The sequence below is a fragment of the Tubulanus polymorphus genome, chromosome 4 (genome assembly GCF_964204645.1).
Source record: "Tubulanus polymorphus chromosome 4, tnTubPoly1.2, whole genome shotgun sequence".
NCBI classification, from domain to species: domain Eukaryota; kingdom Metazoa; phylum Nemertea; class Palaeonemertea; order Tubulaniformes; family Tubulanidae; genus Tubulanus; species Tubulanus polymorphus.
Window position 1 is genome coordinate 10,561,824 of NC_134028.1, and position 15,734 is coordinate 10,577,557.

At 35.1% G+C, this 15,734-nt stretch overlaps 2 protein-coding genes across 7 annotated transcripts in view; both read left to right on the forward strand.

Moving 5' to 3' along the window:
• The window catches only part of LOC141904006 (uncharacterized), a 29,832-nt gene extending 20,532 nt beyond the window's left edge, over window positions 1-9,300 (forward strand). Inside the window, exon 7 of one of the 2 annotated variants that reach the window (XR_012619117.1) lies at window positions 9,282-9,300. The gene's annotated coding sequence lies outside the window, so the exon portion shown is untranslated. Of the gene's footprint in view, window positions 1-457; window positions 479-9,281 lie in introns of those variants that run through there. The other variant, XR_012619116.1, reaches the window with a different exon arrangement.
• Window positions 478-13,236, forward strand: LOC141904008 (uncharacterized). 5 transcript variants are annotated; one of them, XM_074792445.1, is made up of 8 exons: window positions 478-618; window positions 4,746-4,844; window positions 4,918-5,023; window positions 5,118-5,234; window positions 5,354-6,213; window positions 6,297-6,338; window positions 6,517-6,879; window positions 12,636-13,236. In XM_074792445.1, the coding sequence occupies exons 1-5, from the start codon at window positions 571-573 to the stop codon at window positions 5,599-5,601; spliced, it is 618 nt and encodes a 205-aa protein (XP_074648546.1). In that variant the 5' UTR covers window positions 478-570; the 3' UTR covers window positions 5,602-6,213; window positions 6,297-6,338; window positions 6,517-6,879; window positions 12,636-13,236. The 5 variants fall into 5 exon arrangements, with proteins under 5 accessions (XP_074648546.1, XP_074648548.1, XP_074648544.1 ...); XM_074792447.1 differs by having other exon boundaries at window positions 6,517-6,664; XM_074792443.1 differs by lacking the exon at window positions 12,636-13,236 and having other exon boundaries at window positions 6,517-6,664; window positions 6,749-7,624.
• Window positions 13,237-15,734: the final 2,498 nt, after the last annotated feature.

Consider the following 15,734-nt stretch of genomic DNA (forward strand, 5'->3'; position numbering starts at 1 on the left):
CAGATCCCAATGATTTAATAATGCAAACAGTGGTAAAGACTCTCAACTACTATGAGAATGACATCGGCACTGTTTTCAATGTGACATAGGCCTATCTAAACACATGAAGAAGCGACTCGACTTATACACCGACTATAGCCCTACACTGTAAAAAAAGTAACGGACGAATTCTGTTTTTTACGCCCTATTTCCATCACTATGAGGAATAAATCGCTTTAAAACTGAAAATTTGATTTTAAAACGGATAAAAATGATTTTCAACGTTGATTCCGTAATCAACAAAAAACGTAAATGCCCTAAAACCAAATATACGGAGAAAAACAGATTTGAACGCCATATTTCATTCCGAAATCCGTTTTTTAATTCCGTTATTTAGTCTATACGGCGATGGCAGTTTAAAAACGTCAATTTGCCTTCAAAATAGGGATTTCCCTAAACGCGATCGATAATTTTCCAGTTTCGTACGGACAGCTACCTTTCAGTACGGAGTTTTACTGTTTCATGAGGAAAAAACTGTTTTGTCACGTGCGTCGTCACACTTGAATTCATCCAAGATGGAAGACAGACTTGATGCCGCTCGATTCAACAAATGCAGCCATACCAGTGTCGATTGAACAGGTAATAATTCCCACCGAACGTAATTCAAAGCAGCATTTCACGCAGAACTACATGAACGGAATGAAAGGTCAAAATATTTATTGATTGAATCGAAAACATAGGCCTTTTTGTATTGTAACGTCACTCGGCTTGAAAAAAGTACGTTCGTCGTTCCCGTGGCGTGTGTCGTGTCCATTTCTATTTAATCTCTGCAAGTAAAACTTACACTGTCTCTGTTGATCATCATCCACTGAACTGCCCCCGTACCGCCCATGTATTTTTTTGAGTTTCGCAAGTCAAAGACAATGTTGAACACCAACAATTCAACTAAAAGGATCACGATTCAATATGCACCAGGGAAATGTGGTACGTAATGTACTACCGGTACTGAAAGAGGCATTTCAGTGGCCAATCAAGTCAAAATATGTCCCAGTTTCGGGTGATTTCAAATGACATGAATATCTGCACGGCCATTAATTCCCCAAGCAGTGACAAAACACTGTCCCAGTTTATCAGAGGGGTTTTGATTTTTTTAGGGGGAGAATTGGAATCATCAAGGTATAACATCAAGGATAACATACGTATGTCATTTATGTGGATCGTCTCACAGTCTTTGAAAGCCTATTGTAGACATTATTCCCAACATCGGCATCTTCCAAACATCAAATTTCCCTGTCCATTGGCCAATCAAGTCAAAATATGTCCCAGTTACGGGTGATTTCAAATGACATGAATATCTGCACGGCCATTAATTCCCCAAGCAGTGACAAAACACTGTCCCAGTTTATCAGAGGGGTTTTGATTTTATTAGGGGGAGAATTGGAATCATCAAGGTATAACATCAAGGATAACATACGTATGTCATTTATGTGGATCGTCTCACAGTCTTTGAAAGCCTATTGTAGACATTATTCCCAACATCGGCATCTTCCAAACATCAAATTTCCCTGTCCATTTAGAGGATGTGCAGAGAGAGTTGCGTAATAATGCATTGAATATGCACATGAGTCGTATCCATCAGTCGCAGCGGGCAGTTGCACAAAAGTCAACAATTCCATTTAGTGGAGTGCAGTTGTGTTGTACCATTCAACTATGCCATAGTATCTTTTCCAATTTAAATGAACTAATACCGTATTTTCCGGCCAATAAGCCGAGGGCAGTTTTTTAGCCTAAAATACATGGATTTCATAAAGCTTCGCCCAATAAGCCGAGGCCCTTCATCAGAGATTTTAATTCACTGATTTGTCAATTAGTTCGTCTTAATTGATGATTTAAGAGGCTGACAGTAGCGCCCGCCGATGTGTGAGAGTGCTGTGTATACTATCATCGCCGAGTGACTGTGCTATATATAGACTCACTCAGCTGATTACTATACACACAGCCATACACGCAGTACGCGGCTCACTGCTGATTTGCATATATACTAATGTATGAACTGACACGTGGTAGTACGATGAACTCGCGCGTTATATAAATGTATACCATTGCCACTGTGCGGTGATGGAACAATCAAAGTAAAAATAAAATAGTTCAAAATAGATTATAATTGGTAGTAAATAATGACCTCAAATAAATTTCGACCACTTTTCTTGATTTTGACGATCATTGAGAGCATTAGAGTGGCATAGATCGGGAAGTGATTTTTTATGTCAGATCGTATCCGCCCAATAAGCCGATCACGATATTTTGGGTAAAAATCTGAGGCTAGAAAATCGGCTTATTGGCCGGAAAATACGGTAACCCATCTAAAATATCACATTACATCAGGTCACGAAATACAATGTCCATTTAAATCATGTGGAAATAATTATAAGAAAAAGTCATCATTTTCTAGTCATTTATCCCGAAAACATATACACCCATGGACTGAAGTAACAGTAAATCCAGGATTATTCATCAATAATGATACCGAATCAGCCATGGATGTCATTTTACGTGCCAAATTGAAAAATTATGGGATCTCAGATGATGTTATCAAAAGTGTGACAGACAGTTTAGAACAAGATAATGTATTTTATAATCTGACAGATAATAAAACAGGGCCATTTCACTCGGAATATGCTAGGAAATCATTTTTCACACAGCACTTTCATTTTGTTGCCCCTCAAAAACTTCAATTAGGCCAAAGTGATGAAGATTATTTGTATTATATTCCCATTGTTGATTGTCTAAATGGTATACTGCATGATGAATCATTTTGTGAACAATTAAATAATCCACTTCCTCACTCAGATATCGACTTTCTCAGAGACGTGCACGATGGGCTTGTTTCCAAGAATAACACATTTCTTTCAACTTCTGAAAAAAGATTAGAGTTGATTCTATACCAGGATGAATTCGAGGTAGTGAATCCGATTGGTTCTTCTAGGAAAAAACACAAAATTCTAGCTGTCTATTATAGTTTAGGAAACATCTATCCGTGTCATAGGAGCAAAATAAACCATATTCAGTGTGTTTCTTGTGCAAACATGACACAGTTAGAAAATATGGAATTCAAAAGGTGTTTGGGAGACTTATGGATGATATCAAATATATAGAGAATTCGGGAATTGAGATTCCAAATACAAACGATAGCATTAAAGGCACTTTGCTGTGCGTTTTACGAGACAATTTGGGCTCAAATGCAATTGGCGGTTTCACCGAAAATTTTTCCACATCTTTCAATTGGTGTCGGTATTGTTTATATTCTTCCCCAGACTTTAAACGAAGAAGTAGGCCTATGACAAAAAGACCAGAAAGAACGTCTGCCAAATATAATGCCTTCGTTGAAATATTGAAGGATGGCGATTGGTCTTTCACCAGGGAATTAAAGTGAATTCTGTTTTGAATAGTCTAGAATATCATCATGTTTGTACCCCTGGTCTTCCTCCATGTCTGGCGCACGACGTATTGTAAGGCATTATCGTTTATGACCTTTTTTGATTTTTGAAATGGTTTAAAGTTGAAGATTTGTTAAGAAAAATTAAAAGCTTTAAATTAAAGGATAACGATGCGCTTGACCGTCCAGCAATATCATGGAATAAAAAGACAGGTCTTAAGATATCAGGAGGTGCAATCCAAAATTGGGTGCTTTTGCGCCATTTACCCATTATCTGAGAAAGTTCTATAATTGATTGGACAGACAAGATTTGGCAACTGTTCATTTTGTTAAAGGAGGTTGTTGAAATTATATGTGCTCCTTGCCTAAACCATGATATGATTGATAAAATGGATACACTAATTCATGATTACATCGAATTAAGAATACAATACTTTGCTGAAAGTCGAATTAAACCAAAACACCACTTCTTATCGCATTACCCCACGTTGACGCTTCAGTTTCGTTAATTCAAGTGTGGACAATGCGCATGGAGTCGAAGCACTTATATTTAAAAAAATTTGCTCGGCGTGCACAGAATTTTAAGAATATTTTGCTGACATTATCTGAGAAACACCAATTTCTGCAATCCTACTATTCTGCAGGCAATTTGTTTGGCCAGGCCTTAACCTATGAGAAAACTGTAGCTTTTTCAGAAACATTGTATAGTCGGGAAATTGTGCAATGTGTTCGATTGAAGATACCAAATACAAGCATATGCTCTGTTAGCAATGAACTTATATATAATAACACCTTATACAAACATGACATGTATGTAGTTTTGGAATCGTCATCGGAGAAAGGTATTGTGCTTGGAAAAATCATTCTTTTGCTCGTAAAAGAAAATAATGAACCCTATTGTATAGTTAAGAAAACAAACACCATTTACATTCGTCGATTCGGGGTACACAAACTAGACTCAACCGATAAGCTCAGCTGTGTAAGAATTGATGGTTTGTTGGATTATCACACACTACCTTCTTACATAATGTCTGGTGATACAGAAGTGGTTACATTGAAGCATGCGGTGCCTACATACATGTACTAGGAATTTTATTTTAGACTTTGATAATGAACCCTATTGTATAGTTAAGAAAACAAACACCATTTACATTCGTCGATTCGGGGTACACAAACTAGACTCAACCGATAAGCTCAGCTGTGTAAGAATTGATGGTTTGTTGGATTATCACACACTACCTTCTTACATAATGTCTGGTGATACAGATACAGAAGTGGTTACATTGAAGCATGCAGTGCCTACATACATGTACTAGGAATTTTATTTTAGACTTTGCCATTTGGCGAACCATTGGATACAAACTATACGTACACATATTGGACAGAGGATAAAAATGATTCAAAGGCTGCCAAAACGGAAGATGTGCTGGTACGTCCATCATGAATGTTCAGAGCTCAATTCTTCTTAAAACAAGTAGTGTATTGTATATTTTGACTTTTAGGTCGTATGCAATGCATTAGCGAATGGAGATTTCCTTAAATTGATGGTAAAGGAAAGGACTATTGCGGTCCGACAGGGTACCTGTTATGGTGAATTTGTTGTTAATGGTAAGTTTATAAAGCTATTTTTGTAGCTTTGCAAAAATATGGTATTGATTTTGAAATGAAAGTATTTAATCATTTCCTATGAATATTTTGCTAGTTGCTAAGAAAGTTGGGATCCATTCAGAAGATGTGAAAGTATGTCTGGTAGACGAAGAAGTAGAACTAGAGGATGTTTTTCAGTTCTGCACGATGAATAGTAAACTCGCACTATTAGGCAAGTTGAAAAAGAATTCCATCTATTTGATGGATTATTCATTAATAATTTAAGTCTTATCGGTCAAAGATGAAAAATGATTGATTAAGAAGTTAATTAATCTCATATTTTCATTGTAGAGTACCAGGATCCCAGTTGCTCTATATCCCTGGCTTCAACGAGTGATACGCTGATCATAGAACCTACATGTGAAAATAACCACTCTACATGTGAAACTCTGAAATCTACAGTCTCTACCCTGAATTCTAGTAATGCATACACGATTCCCTGGCACAAGATAGCCCAAGGCATCACAAAAATACTAGCTGCCGGGACGATCTTAAAACCAGAAAAAACGACGAGAAGCCTGGGAGAAAAGATTTTTTAAAAATTGCTGCGCAGCTAGTTGCAAAATATGACAATTCCCTGGCATTTTCCCTCTTCTTAGGAGACCAACTTATTTCTGACGGACAAGAGAGCATAATAAGGTCATTGGAAAATCATCGTGATAACGAAAACCGTAGTTCTTGTCCTAAACGAAAACGCGAACCACTGGAAAGTCATGTTATTGTCGATGAAAAGCGACTAAAACTATCTCATCTCTACAATGATGGAGAAAAAATATCAAATGTCGTAGAACAACTAATAAACCTTATAAAAGCTGATATCAAGGTTAACATGCCAACTACAGCTTTGAAATGCAAATGGCCACATTTGTTTTAACTTCCCTATTTTTTGTAATATTGCGAATACATTACACGTGTTGACTTCAAAAACATGGAAGAAAACGTACTCGCAAGGAGTAGGTCTCTGTATGCGTATCTAAAGAAAACTAATGTCAATGGTATCAATGATTTTGAATTTGATGGAATTCATTCTGCACTACCTTTACTCGCAATGGCATTCAAAGAAAAGGTAACCAGTGTAATCAGGAAAGTACACGTGATAGCAGAAGACTTTGACGAAACACTCCCAGCCAATCCATTGATAATCCATCTAAGTAAGTGTATACGAAAAATGAGCTCTGATTTTGAAATTGAATTCAGGATTATGCCTCAGAATCATTTTTTTTTTAAATTCCAGCTTTGGGAGATAACACGGTTCAGTACATGTTACGTGTCGACGGTACAGTCATTCTTCAAACGCGAGAATATATGAATGCTCTTAAAGGCTTATTTGCTTTATACTTCAATCTGAATATTCAATATCCATCTGATGCAATGTGTCAGTTGGAGTTTTTCCATCGGTATGTTGAAAAATTATACTTAATTCAATATCTCAATCATCGTTTTCATTCTTGTAGTTTCATGGTAAGGTACAACGCACCAGGAGGCAAGAATAGAGGGAAGGTATTGAAGTTGGCGAAGGCTTAAGCCGAAGCGGAGTGGTTTTCGACCTAAAGAAAAGGATACTCACATAGGCCCTATGGTAGTTTCTGATAAATTTTTACAGTTGAGTATCTATCAGTTTTCAGCGTAAAACATGATTGTATGTTTATTCATGTTTGTTTAAATCTTTAATGTAAATAATTTTAGGAGAAATATCCCCATAAAATTGATGTCACGCGAACATAAATAGACATTAAACAGAGCACATCGGGTGCCCTCGCTCAGTTAGTTTTGGTGGTACATACCCTCATTTAAGCTCAGCAGAGCGGAGAAACAAGGTATCAATTTTTTTTAGCCTTAATGAGATGAATGTTGTATCATTGTATTTATTCCAGGCCAGTATCGGCTTCTAAAAACAATTGGCTTCAACACATGGCCATTAGTTCTCCACATGAAATTCCAAGAATAGTTTCAGATGGTTTGAATCAGTTTTTCATTTGTTGCAAAGTATCAATTTTTGCTTTCATTTAATGTGATTTACACATAATTAAAAAACTTGCCATTAAATATCTGAAAGTATTCTTGCTCACGTATTGAAACTTGCACTCTACGAGTCCACGTCTGTGATTTAAGTAAAGAACCACCCTGTATGATAACAATACTAGTCTGAGGGTCCGGTACCACAGTTGTGAGTTAGAATCAGTTCTTTTTCAATGTATTGACTCTTGAGTCAAATTTGACAACCGTGGAACTGGATCCTTGTGAGTGTATAAAATTTCTTTAAGATAATGTTTAGAAACTATTTGTGATGCGTGATTCGTGTTTTATCATACATGTATTGCATTGATCCATACATGAATTTTGATATTATTAGCAACATTTAAATCTTTTAAATCCGTTTGAATCTCTTGTTTTCAATTATGTAAAATTCATTTCTCAAATATGCGATATGAAAAAATTCGTGGCCTGATTTGTTACGCACGTAAAAATGCTGGGTACTCAACTTTGATGTTCGATTTTTACGCGTGTGCCAAAAACTGGCCACAGGTTTTTTATCTTGCTCTCTCGTTGCATTTTCGCAAAGTTGAGAAATGAATTTTACATAACTGTTTAGAATAAATTTTTGGTTCATATCAGAAATTCATTAATTGTTTCTCAAAATGATTTTTCATTTCACGACATATGATTCTGTATTTAGATGCGGGAAATACCATTTTTATACTTTCAATAATACCCCTAGCTTTGGAGGGTGTTACACTGAACAAAATGCACATTTTGCTCGCCCGTATCATCACAGTTTAATGCCCCCAAACTGAATAATTATTTGAAAGTATCAAACATGGTTTTATTAGAACGGACGATAAAAAGGATTCGATAGAAAAACGGCGACACCCTTAAATGAATGGAATAGACGTACAAAACGGAAGAAATCCCGTTGGTAACCGGTATTATCCGTATTTGAATTACGGAGAAACACGTTAGAAAATGGAAACTCCCTTTGACAACCGGTCTATCCGTAATTTAATTACCGGAAAACATCCTCTAAAAACGGACATCTATCGGTTTAAACGGATTTGTATCATTTGTAAAAGTCCGTTCCTAAACGGACTCTGGAAATACGGGCAGAAAAAAATAATTCCGGTTCATCTGCTGCCGGAATTTTTGCCAATTCTCACGTTTTTGACGGGATTTATTTTTTACAGTGTAGCACAACTTTTTAAACTGAAAATTTGACCTCGACTTATACACCGGGTCGACTTGTACACCGGAATATTTTCCTCATCCCAATTCAAGTTATGAGATGATGTGAATTTTATTTATTCTGACATATATTTTACTATACAGGTATCAGTTTCTTCATGAAATCTTGTCTTCAGACAGTAGTCTCCAACATCGCAGCAGGACTCAGTGGACTTATATGTATATACCACATTGACCTCTGGGCTTTATCATGAAATTTGGTGCCCACATATAAAAACATCGGTGACTTTACACAAATTTCAGTAAGATTGGTTGATGCCTCAGATGAGCTTTTTAGCTTTCACTTTTCGTCCGTCTGTCCGTATACAAAATCCAGTTATTTTTGGAAGTTTTGAGGACGCTTCAATGTAATGTCTTGATATTTGGGTTACACATGTATCTACCCTAGACACATCTTCAGCTCGAAACCTGGCCCTGTCAGAATCAAGATGGCCGACTGGCAGCCATTGTTGTTCGCCAAAATCAGCACTTTTTACCCATTTTTGAACTTTTTGAGGGAAATTTTGAAAACGCTTTGATCAATTACCTGACCTTTTTCGTATATATTTGAATCCCCCAAGTGCCCACAGCATAAGAAAAATAAGGTCGACCGAACTCAAGATGGCCGTCCTATGACCTTTTAAGTGCCCAAATTCAGAGTCCTGTAGCTTCCTACTGGTTTGCCATTTCTCATTGCAATTTGTGATGCGTATTCTTTGGAAAGGGATGTTTTATACCTGAGACAGGTATTTTTGATCAGCCAATTATGATGCAATTGGCGGCCATCTCGGTGTCATCAGTATTCATTGGTAGGTGGAAAAAAAATTTTTCCACATTATATTGATACCTAAGCATATTGTGTTTCCACAATCAATTGGAAAGTTGTAACTCATAACGTGTTCTATGATTTTGGTGAGTTTCAAGGTCATTGGTTTTTGTATATGGCCACCGGGGGCGTTAAATAATACAATGACTTATTATTTCTTTATTATATTTGTAGTGTGCATATTTTGTTACAACAATCGATTGCAAAATTGTAGCTCATGACATCGTCTATGATTGTGGTGAGTTTTAAGGACATTAGTTATTCTATATGGTCACCAGGGGGCGTTTAATAGTAGAATAACTTAGTATTTCCTTATTACATTGATACCTAGCATATATTTTTGTTACCACAATCAAATGCAAAGTTGTAGTTCATGGCATGTTCTGTGATTGTGGTGAGTTTCAAGGTCATTGGGTTTTTCATATGGTCATCAGGGGGTGTATGTAGTAGAATAACTTAGTATTTCCACATTAAATTGATTACGGGCGGCATATTTTGTTATCACAATCAATTACAAAATTGTAGCTGCTGGCATATTCTATGATTGTGGTGAGTTTCAAGGTCATTGGTTTTTGTATATGGTCACCAGGTGGCGTTGAATATTGAAATGGTTAGTTTGTTGAGCATTTGAAACCACTTCCCAAGTGGGCATGGTGTCCCTGGACCCCTAGTTTAAAATCCTGGGGGAGAGCCCCCAAACACCCCAGGATGGCATAGCACCTCGCTGCTCACTTCGTTGTTGTAAAAGAAATTCGAAAAGGTGCTCTATTGAATGAGTGCTACCACTCATCCAAAAAGTAAATAATTCGTACACCTAAATTTTCTCTATTTTCACATACCTACTGAATGAACAGGAAATGAAAAATCTGCTGTCTGCTTTTGGAAATCTTATATCTCCCTGTGGCATCATCCCATTGGCGCATCTAAGTACAGGTAGTCTTCCTAGCCTAGACATCATGTCGAATAATCATTCAATTTGCCTTGTCTCCATGGAAAATACTAATCATTCAGTGACTGGTTGATTGAAAGTTTCCTAGGTCAATATCCAAATTAGTCACTTTTGGGGCCTGTTCAAAAGTGACGATTTATTCAATTGACAAATTAAGTGTTTTTGACTCTCACATACAATTTACCTCGTTACCTATGTTAATTTCTGTAGCTTATTTCTGTAGCCTACGACATTTTTACTGAGACATATATCAATCAATCTGTCCACGATAGGTCTTTATGGGTAAATGAAGTGTGGAAATATACGGGAAATCCTGAGGGCCGAAACGATAATCAATAATAACAGATGACATGGTTTTTCCCATCCTCCCTTGCCAGGGCGCTTTTGCCTCCAACTAAAGTAGTCGCCGAGTGAGGCTTCAGTCGAGTGGCAACAAATGCTGACAAGCGAGGATGGGTTTTCCCAGGGAGTTCAAAAGGGCATCCTGCTTTTAAAGGGATACGGTGACCAGTCAGAATGTGCCCGTCATAAGGACCTTCCGATCAACAACGATACGGTTAACAAAAATAGAAGTGATGTCGTTTTTCAGCACTGCAATGAACGAATGACTGATATGAGTGTGGATGCTGGGGTATATTGTTATATTGGGGTCGATTGTTTATATAACTTAGCAACCTGTCCACGCGTTTGGACTGAGGTAATGTGTCATAATAAATCAATTACAGAGTGACGATTTAACCGAGGTAAATCGAATGCGAAATAACAGGACCGGATTAATAGCGACGATTAAAGCAAAATGACGATTTATAAATGATTTAACCGCAGAAATGTAAAGGAAATAAAGAAGAAATGTGACGATATAGCCAGAATGACGAATTATGCACTGACAATTAAAGCGATGTCAATCAGCTTTAAGTCGTACATGTATATATGTAATTACATTATAAATATAGGGCCTTCATATATAAACTAGAGGACCGAAGGTTCTGAGGCTCGAAAAATATCAGAAATTCAAAGGTGTCCCCCTTTCGAGTTTAGAACATTTATATTCCGTGGTATTATACTGGTACCTTCTGAAACATGGCCATGGCCGCGACTGCACATCAATACTTGGCATTGGGTTTTTCCGTGTTATACTTATATATACATGTACAACGTAAAGTAAACGGAGATCGAGAAAACACATACACTGAACGCTTTTACGGTTCGCAGCGCTTTTACGGCGCTTTTTACAAAATGTGATCTACCGATCTCAGAAAAATTATGTGACCCTAGTCTCGATAACCCTCATCCCCCTAAATCTCAACATATTTCCACTGCTCTCTGGAAGGATGGAGATGAAGAAAACATTTTCATCCCTGTACCGCTGTAGCAGCAGTAACACAGCGCAAGCGCCATGACAGTTCTTCTTCTGTTCAGTACGACACGCGCTGTTCTGCACGTGTGGCACGGGACAACGAGAATGCTAACGGCGTTAAAAATCGACATCAGTAGCACCAAAGCTAACCGTACCATTTTTTCTCACTACTTGAAATAACCTATGCGCAAAGCCAGAGAAAAATTTGCGATTTTAGAGAGAGATAATTGTAATGCGACACTCATCATCGATTCGACACAGCAGTTGTACTTGAATACTCGTAGTAAAGCGCGTTCGATTGATGCGCGCGGGCAGTATCTTATCTTCAAACACAAAACTATCGTATTGTTTCCAATAATTAATTTGTTTACACTCTTCGCGTAAAAGTAACGCGACACATCTGAATTTCTTCTGGACAGCAAAGTAAAATTAGGCGACAATTGGAACTATTTAATTTCGGGCATTGAAACATACATACGCTTTAAGCGGCGTGATCAGTACGCACAATAGGGAGCATTTATTGATTGCTAGAAAAGCGATTAAGCGACTCAACTTGTCGAACTGAACGGTTGATTGTGCGAATAATACTAGTCGCTCCCTACACTACGGCACATACGATCTGTTAAGGCTCTTTTCGAGCCTAATAATCATTCAGTGACTGGTTGATCGAAATTTTCCTTCCAAGGCCAATATCCAAATTACGTGTAGTCAAATATCCGCTTTAAGTCACATGCATATACACGCACATAAACGCATACGCATACATTTAATATTGATACGAATTAACTATTACCCATATAAACTATGATTTAAGAGCACAATCCGTATAATAGCTGGTTTATCTCTCAAACAGTGGACGACTACTACAGTAGAACCACATTCTAACAATCCATTGGGGGGATAAAAAGTTAAGGTATTATCCGATGGTTCGTTCGATCCATTTGATATCATACCCCTGGCGTGATGAAACACAAACCAACTGGTTTCTGTTGAGTAGGACTAATTGGAAGCCATTGTGTGTCTAGTACAGATAACCCACAGGCCATGTACTTGAGGGCGCTTCATCAACAGAATTTTGCTGATTGACAGATAATAGCATCTGTATTTAGTGAAGCTTGAGACTAATATGACATTGATGGATTAACTTGAGCGTTTTCTTAGTTTCTATTTCTTACTGACCACATTAACCTCATTAGATTACAGATGTTTATACTTTTTTCAGTTTCAGTTCAAGTGTATGTTCCTAAAAGCTGATACAACTGATACAGATAACACATAAGGATTTACATATACATCGGACAACGGGACTATGCATTTGTCTACGGAATAAGTGAAAATACGAATTATGGAGTACGAATTAGACACAGAATTTTAAAGGGAATAACGTTACTGAAAAACGGGACCAATTTATTTTTACTGAATAAACACTTATACGGTTTAACCGGAGACAGATTAATCAAAGTTGACTGTAGAATAAAAAGAAGTTCACATGTCATGACGCCTACACACAACCAAAATTTTTTCCCATCGACTGGCACACCATCTGGTGAGGTAATAGGTTCATCTTTGATGACGTGAGTCGATCCTTCACCTCACGACATTTTCCTTCACGTTATGAGTTTATCCTTCAAGTTACTACATTATATATACTTCATGTTATATGTAATGCACACCATGACCTAACTTGGCAACAGTTTTCATAACGCAAATGCATCTTGAAACGTGCAATGTCAATTCTAAAGAAATTGTGCCTAAATGAGGCAAACTACCGCAGATTTGCTGATCGTTAGTAATAGGGGTAATAGGCTTTCAGGCCAAAGGTCGAAGGGTCGAGCTCGTAAAAAAATGAAAATAACAATAATTTACAGTTGAATTAGTCGCGCACACTCCTAATTCAACTGTAAATTATTGTTATTTTCATTTTTTACTCACTCGCCCCCTCAACCTTTAACCTGAAAGCCTATTACCCCTATTACTCTTAAAATATTTATATACATGAATAAAATATATATGAATAACATATAAATTGATAGATTATTCAATATAAAAGTGTGAGTAAAGTGTGAGCTCTTATAGAATAGATATATAGATATATTTTAAACATTATTTCAATATTTATATTTGTATGAGTTAGATTTTTAAACATTAAAAGTGTTAGTAAAGTGTGATTGAAATAATTCATATATATATACATGAATAACATATAAATGAATAAAATATAAATGAATAAAATGTGTCAAATCAATTTTAAAAAAAAATTTAGTATTAAAATGGAAGCAAATAAGTACTTTTTAGATTTTTATAGATTTCTAGCAAGTTCATTAGATAATTTATCTAAAAGTTTAGTTGATAATGATTTTGTTATAACTCGATATTATTATCCAAATGAACAAGATTTTAAATTATTGAGATATAAAGGCGCAATTCCTTATTCATTTTATAAAACACACAATGATTTTAATGTAACAGAATTATTAAAAGATCAATTTTATGATCAATTAAAAGAGGAGTATGTGAAAGATGAAGTGTTTAATAGAACATTAAATATTTGGAACCATTTTAAGATGAAAAATCATGGTGAATTAGTAGATTTATATTTAAATTGAGATGTTATGATATTGGCTGACATATTTGAAAAATTTAGAGAAGTTAATTTGAATCATTTTAATGTTGATCCTTGTTATTGCTACTCTAGTCCTGGTTTAACCTGGCAATGTGGTTTAAAATACACAAATGTAGAATTAGATTTATTAAAAGAACCAGACATGGTTTTATTATTTGAAAAATCAATTAGAGGTGGAATTAGTGGTGTTATGGGAGATAGATATTTTAAAGCAAATGATGAATATAAATTATTATATATTGACGCCAATAATTTATATGGTTGGGCAATGATGCAACCTCAACCATATAAAAATTTTATACTAACAGAAGTTGAAAATGATGATAAAACTGATTGGGAAAGCGCAATTGCGAGTTAAAAAGATGAAGCACCAATTGGTTATTTCTTTGTAGTTGATTTAGAATATCCTGAAAATATAAAGTTTAAAACAAGAAACTTACCTTATTGCCCAGAACATTTAACTGTAGATGATAGTTATTTAAGTGAATACCAGAAGAAAATAAAACCGAAAGATCATGTTTTTACAGAAAAATTAATACTTACTCAAAATAATAAATACAATTATATCGTTCATTATAGAATGTTAAAATTTTATCTAAAACAAGGAATGAAATTAAAGAAAGTACATAGATATATTGAATTTAATCAATCGAAGTGGTTAGAAAAATATATAGATTTCAATACTCAACAGATAACCATATCAAAAACAGATTTTGAAAAAGATTTCTTCAAATTAATGAACAATAGTTTTTATGGTAAAACATGCGAAAATATTAGAAATAGAAATGATATTGAATTAGTAAATAATTCTGAAAGATTAAGACATTTACAATCAAGTCCTAGACATTTAGGAAATAAAAGATTTGAAGATTATTTAACAGCAGTTTAATTAAAAAGAACGTCAATGAAATTTAATAAACCTATATTCATTGGTTCAACTGATTTAGAAGTATCAAAATTATTAATGTATGATTTTTATTATAATGTTTTACAACCACTTTTTGGGGAAAAGCATATTAAAATATTATATTTTGATTCTGTAACAGCTGACACCCCAATATTATTAAAATGTAATGATAAAATATTAATTAGAAGAATTTCAGAAATAATTCCAAAACAAAATGAATGTTATATTTCATATGGTGAAAAAGAATTAATACAAATAAATGGATTAATGGATGTTTGGACAAGAAATGGATGGAAAAAATTAAAGAATATTATTAGACATAAAACAAATAAGAAAATCTATAGAGTTAGAACTAAATTAGGATTTGTAGATGTTACAGAAGATCATAGTTTAATTAAACGAAATGGCGATGAAATAAAACCAACTGATATAAAAATTGGAGATGAATTATTACATAAAAGATTTTTCCAAAGAATGAATCATATGTCATTTGATGAAATTATTGATAATATTTATAATATAGAACCTGAAACATTTGAAGAAAAAGAATATTTTATCAAAGGATTTTTCATGGGTGATGGTTCAGCAGGTGTGTATAATTATGTTTGGGGTAATAAATATTGTTGGTATTTATGCAATCAAGACTTAAAATTATTAGAAAGAATTAAGAAATTCTGTGAAGAAGTTTATCCAAATAAAACATTTAAAATCATGGATGTTATGAAATCATCAGCAGTTTATAGAATACTTGTAAATAATCCTAAAGATTTTGCTATAAAATATAATGATGA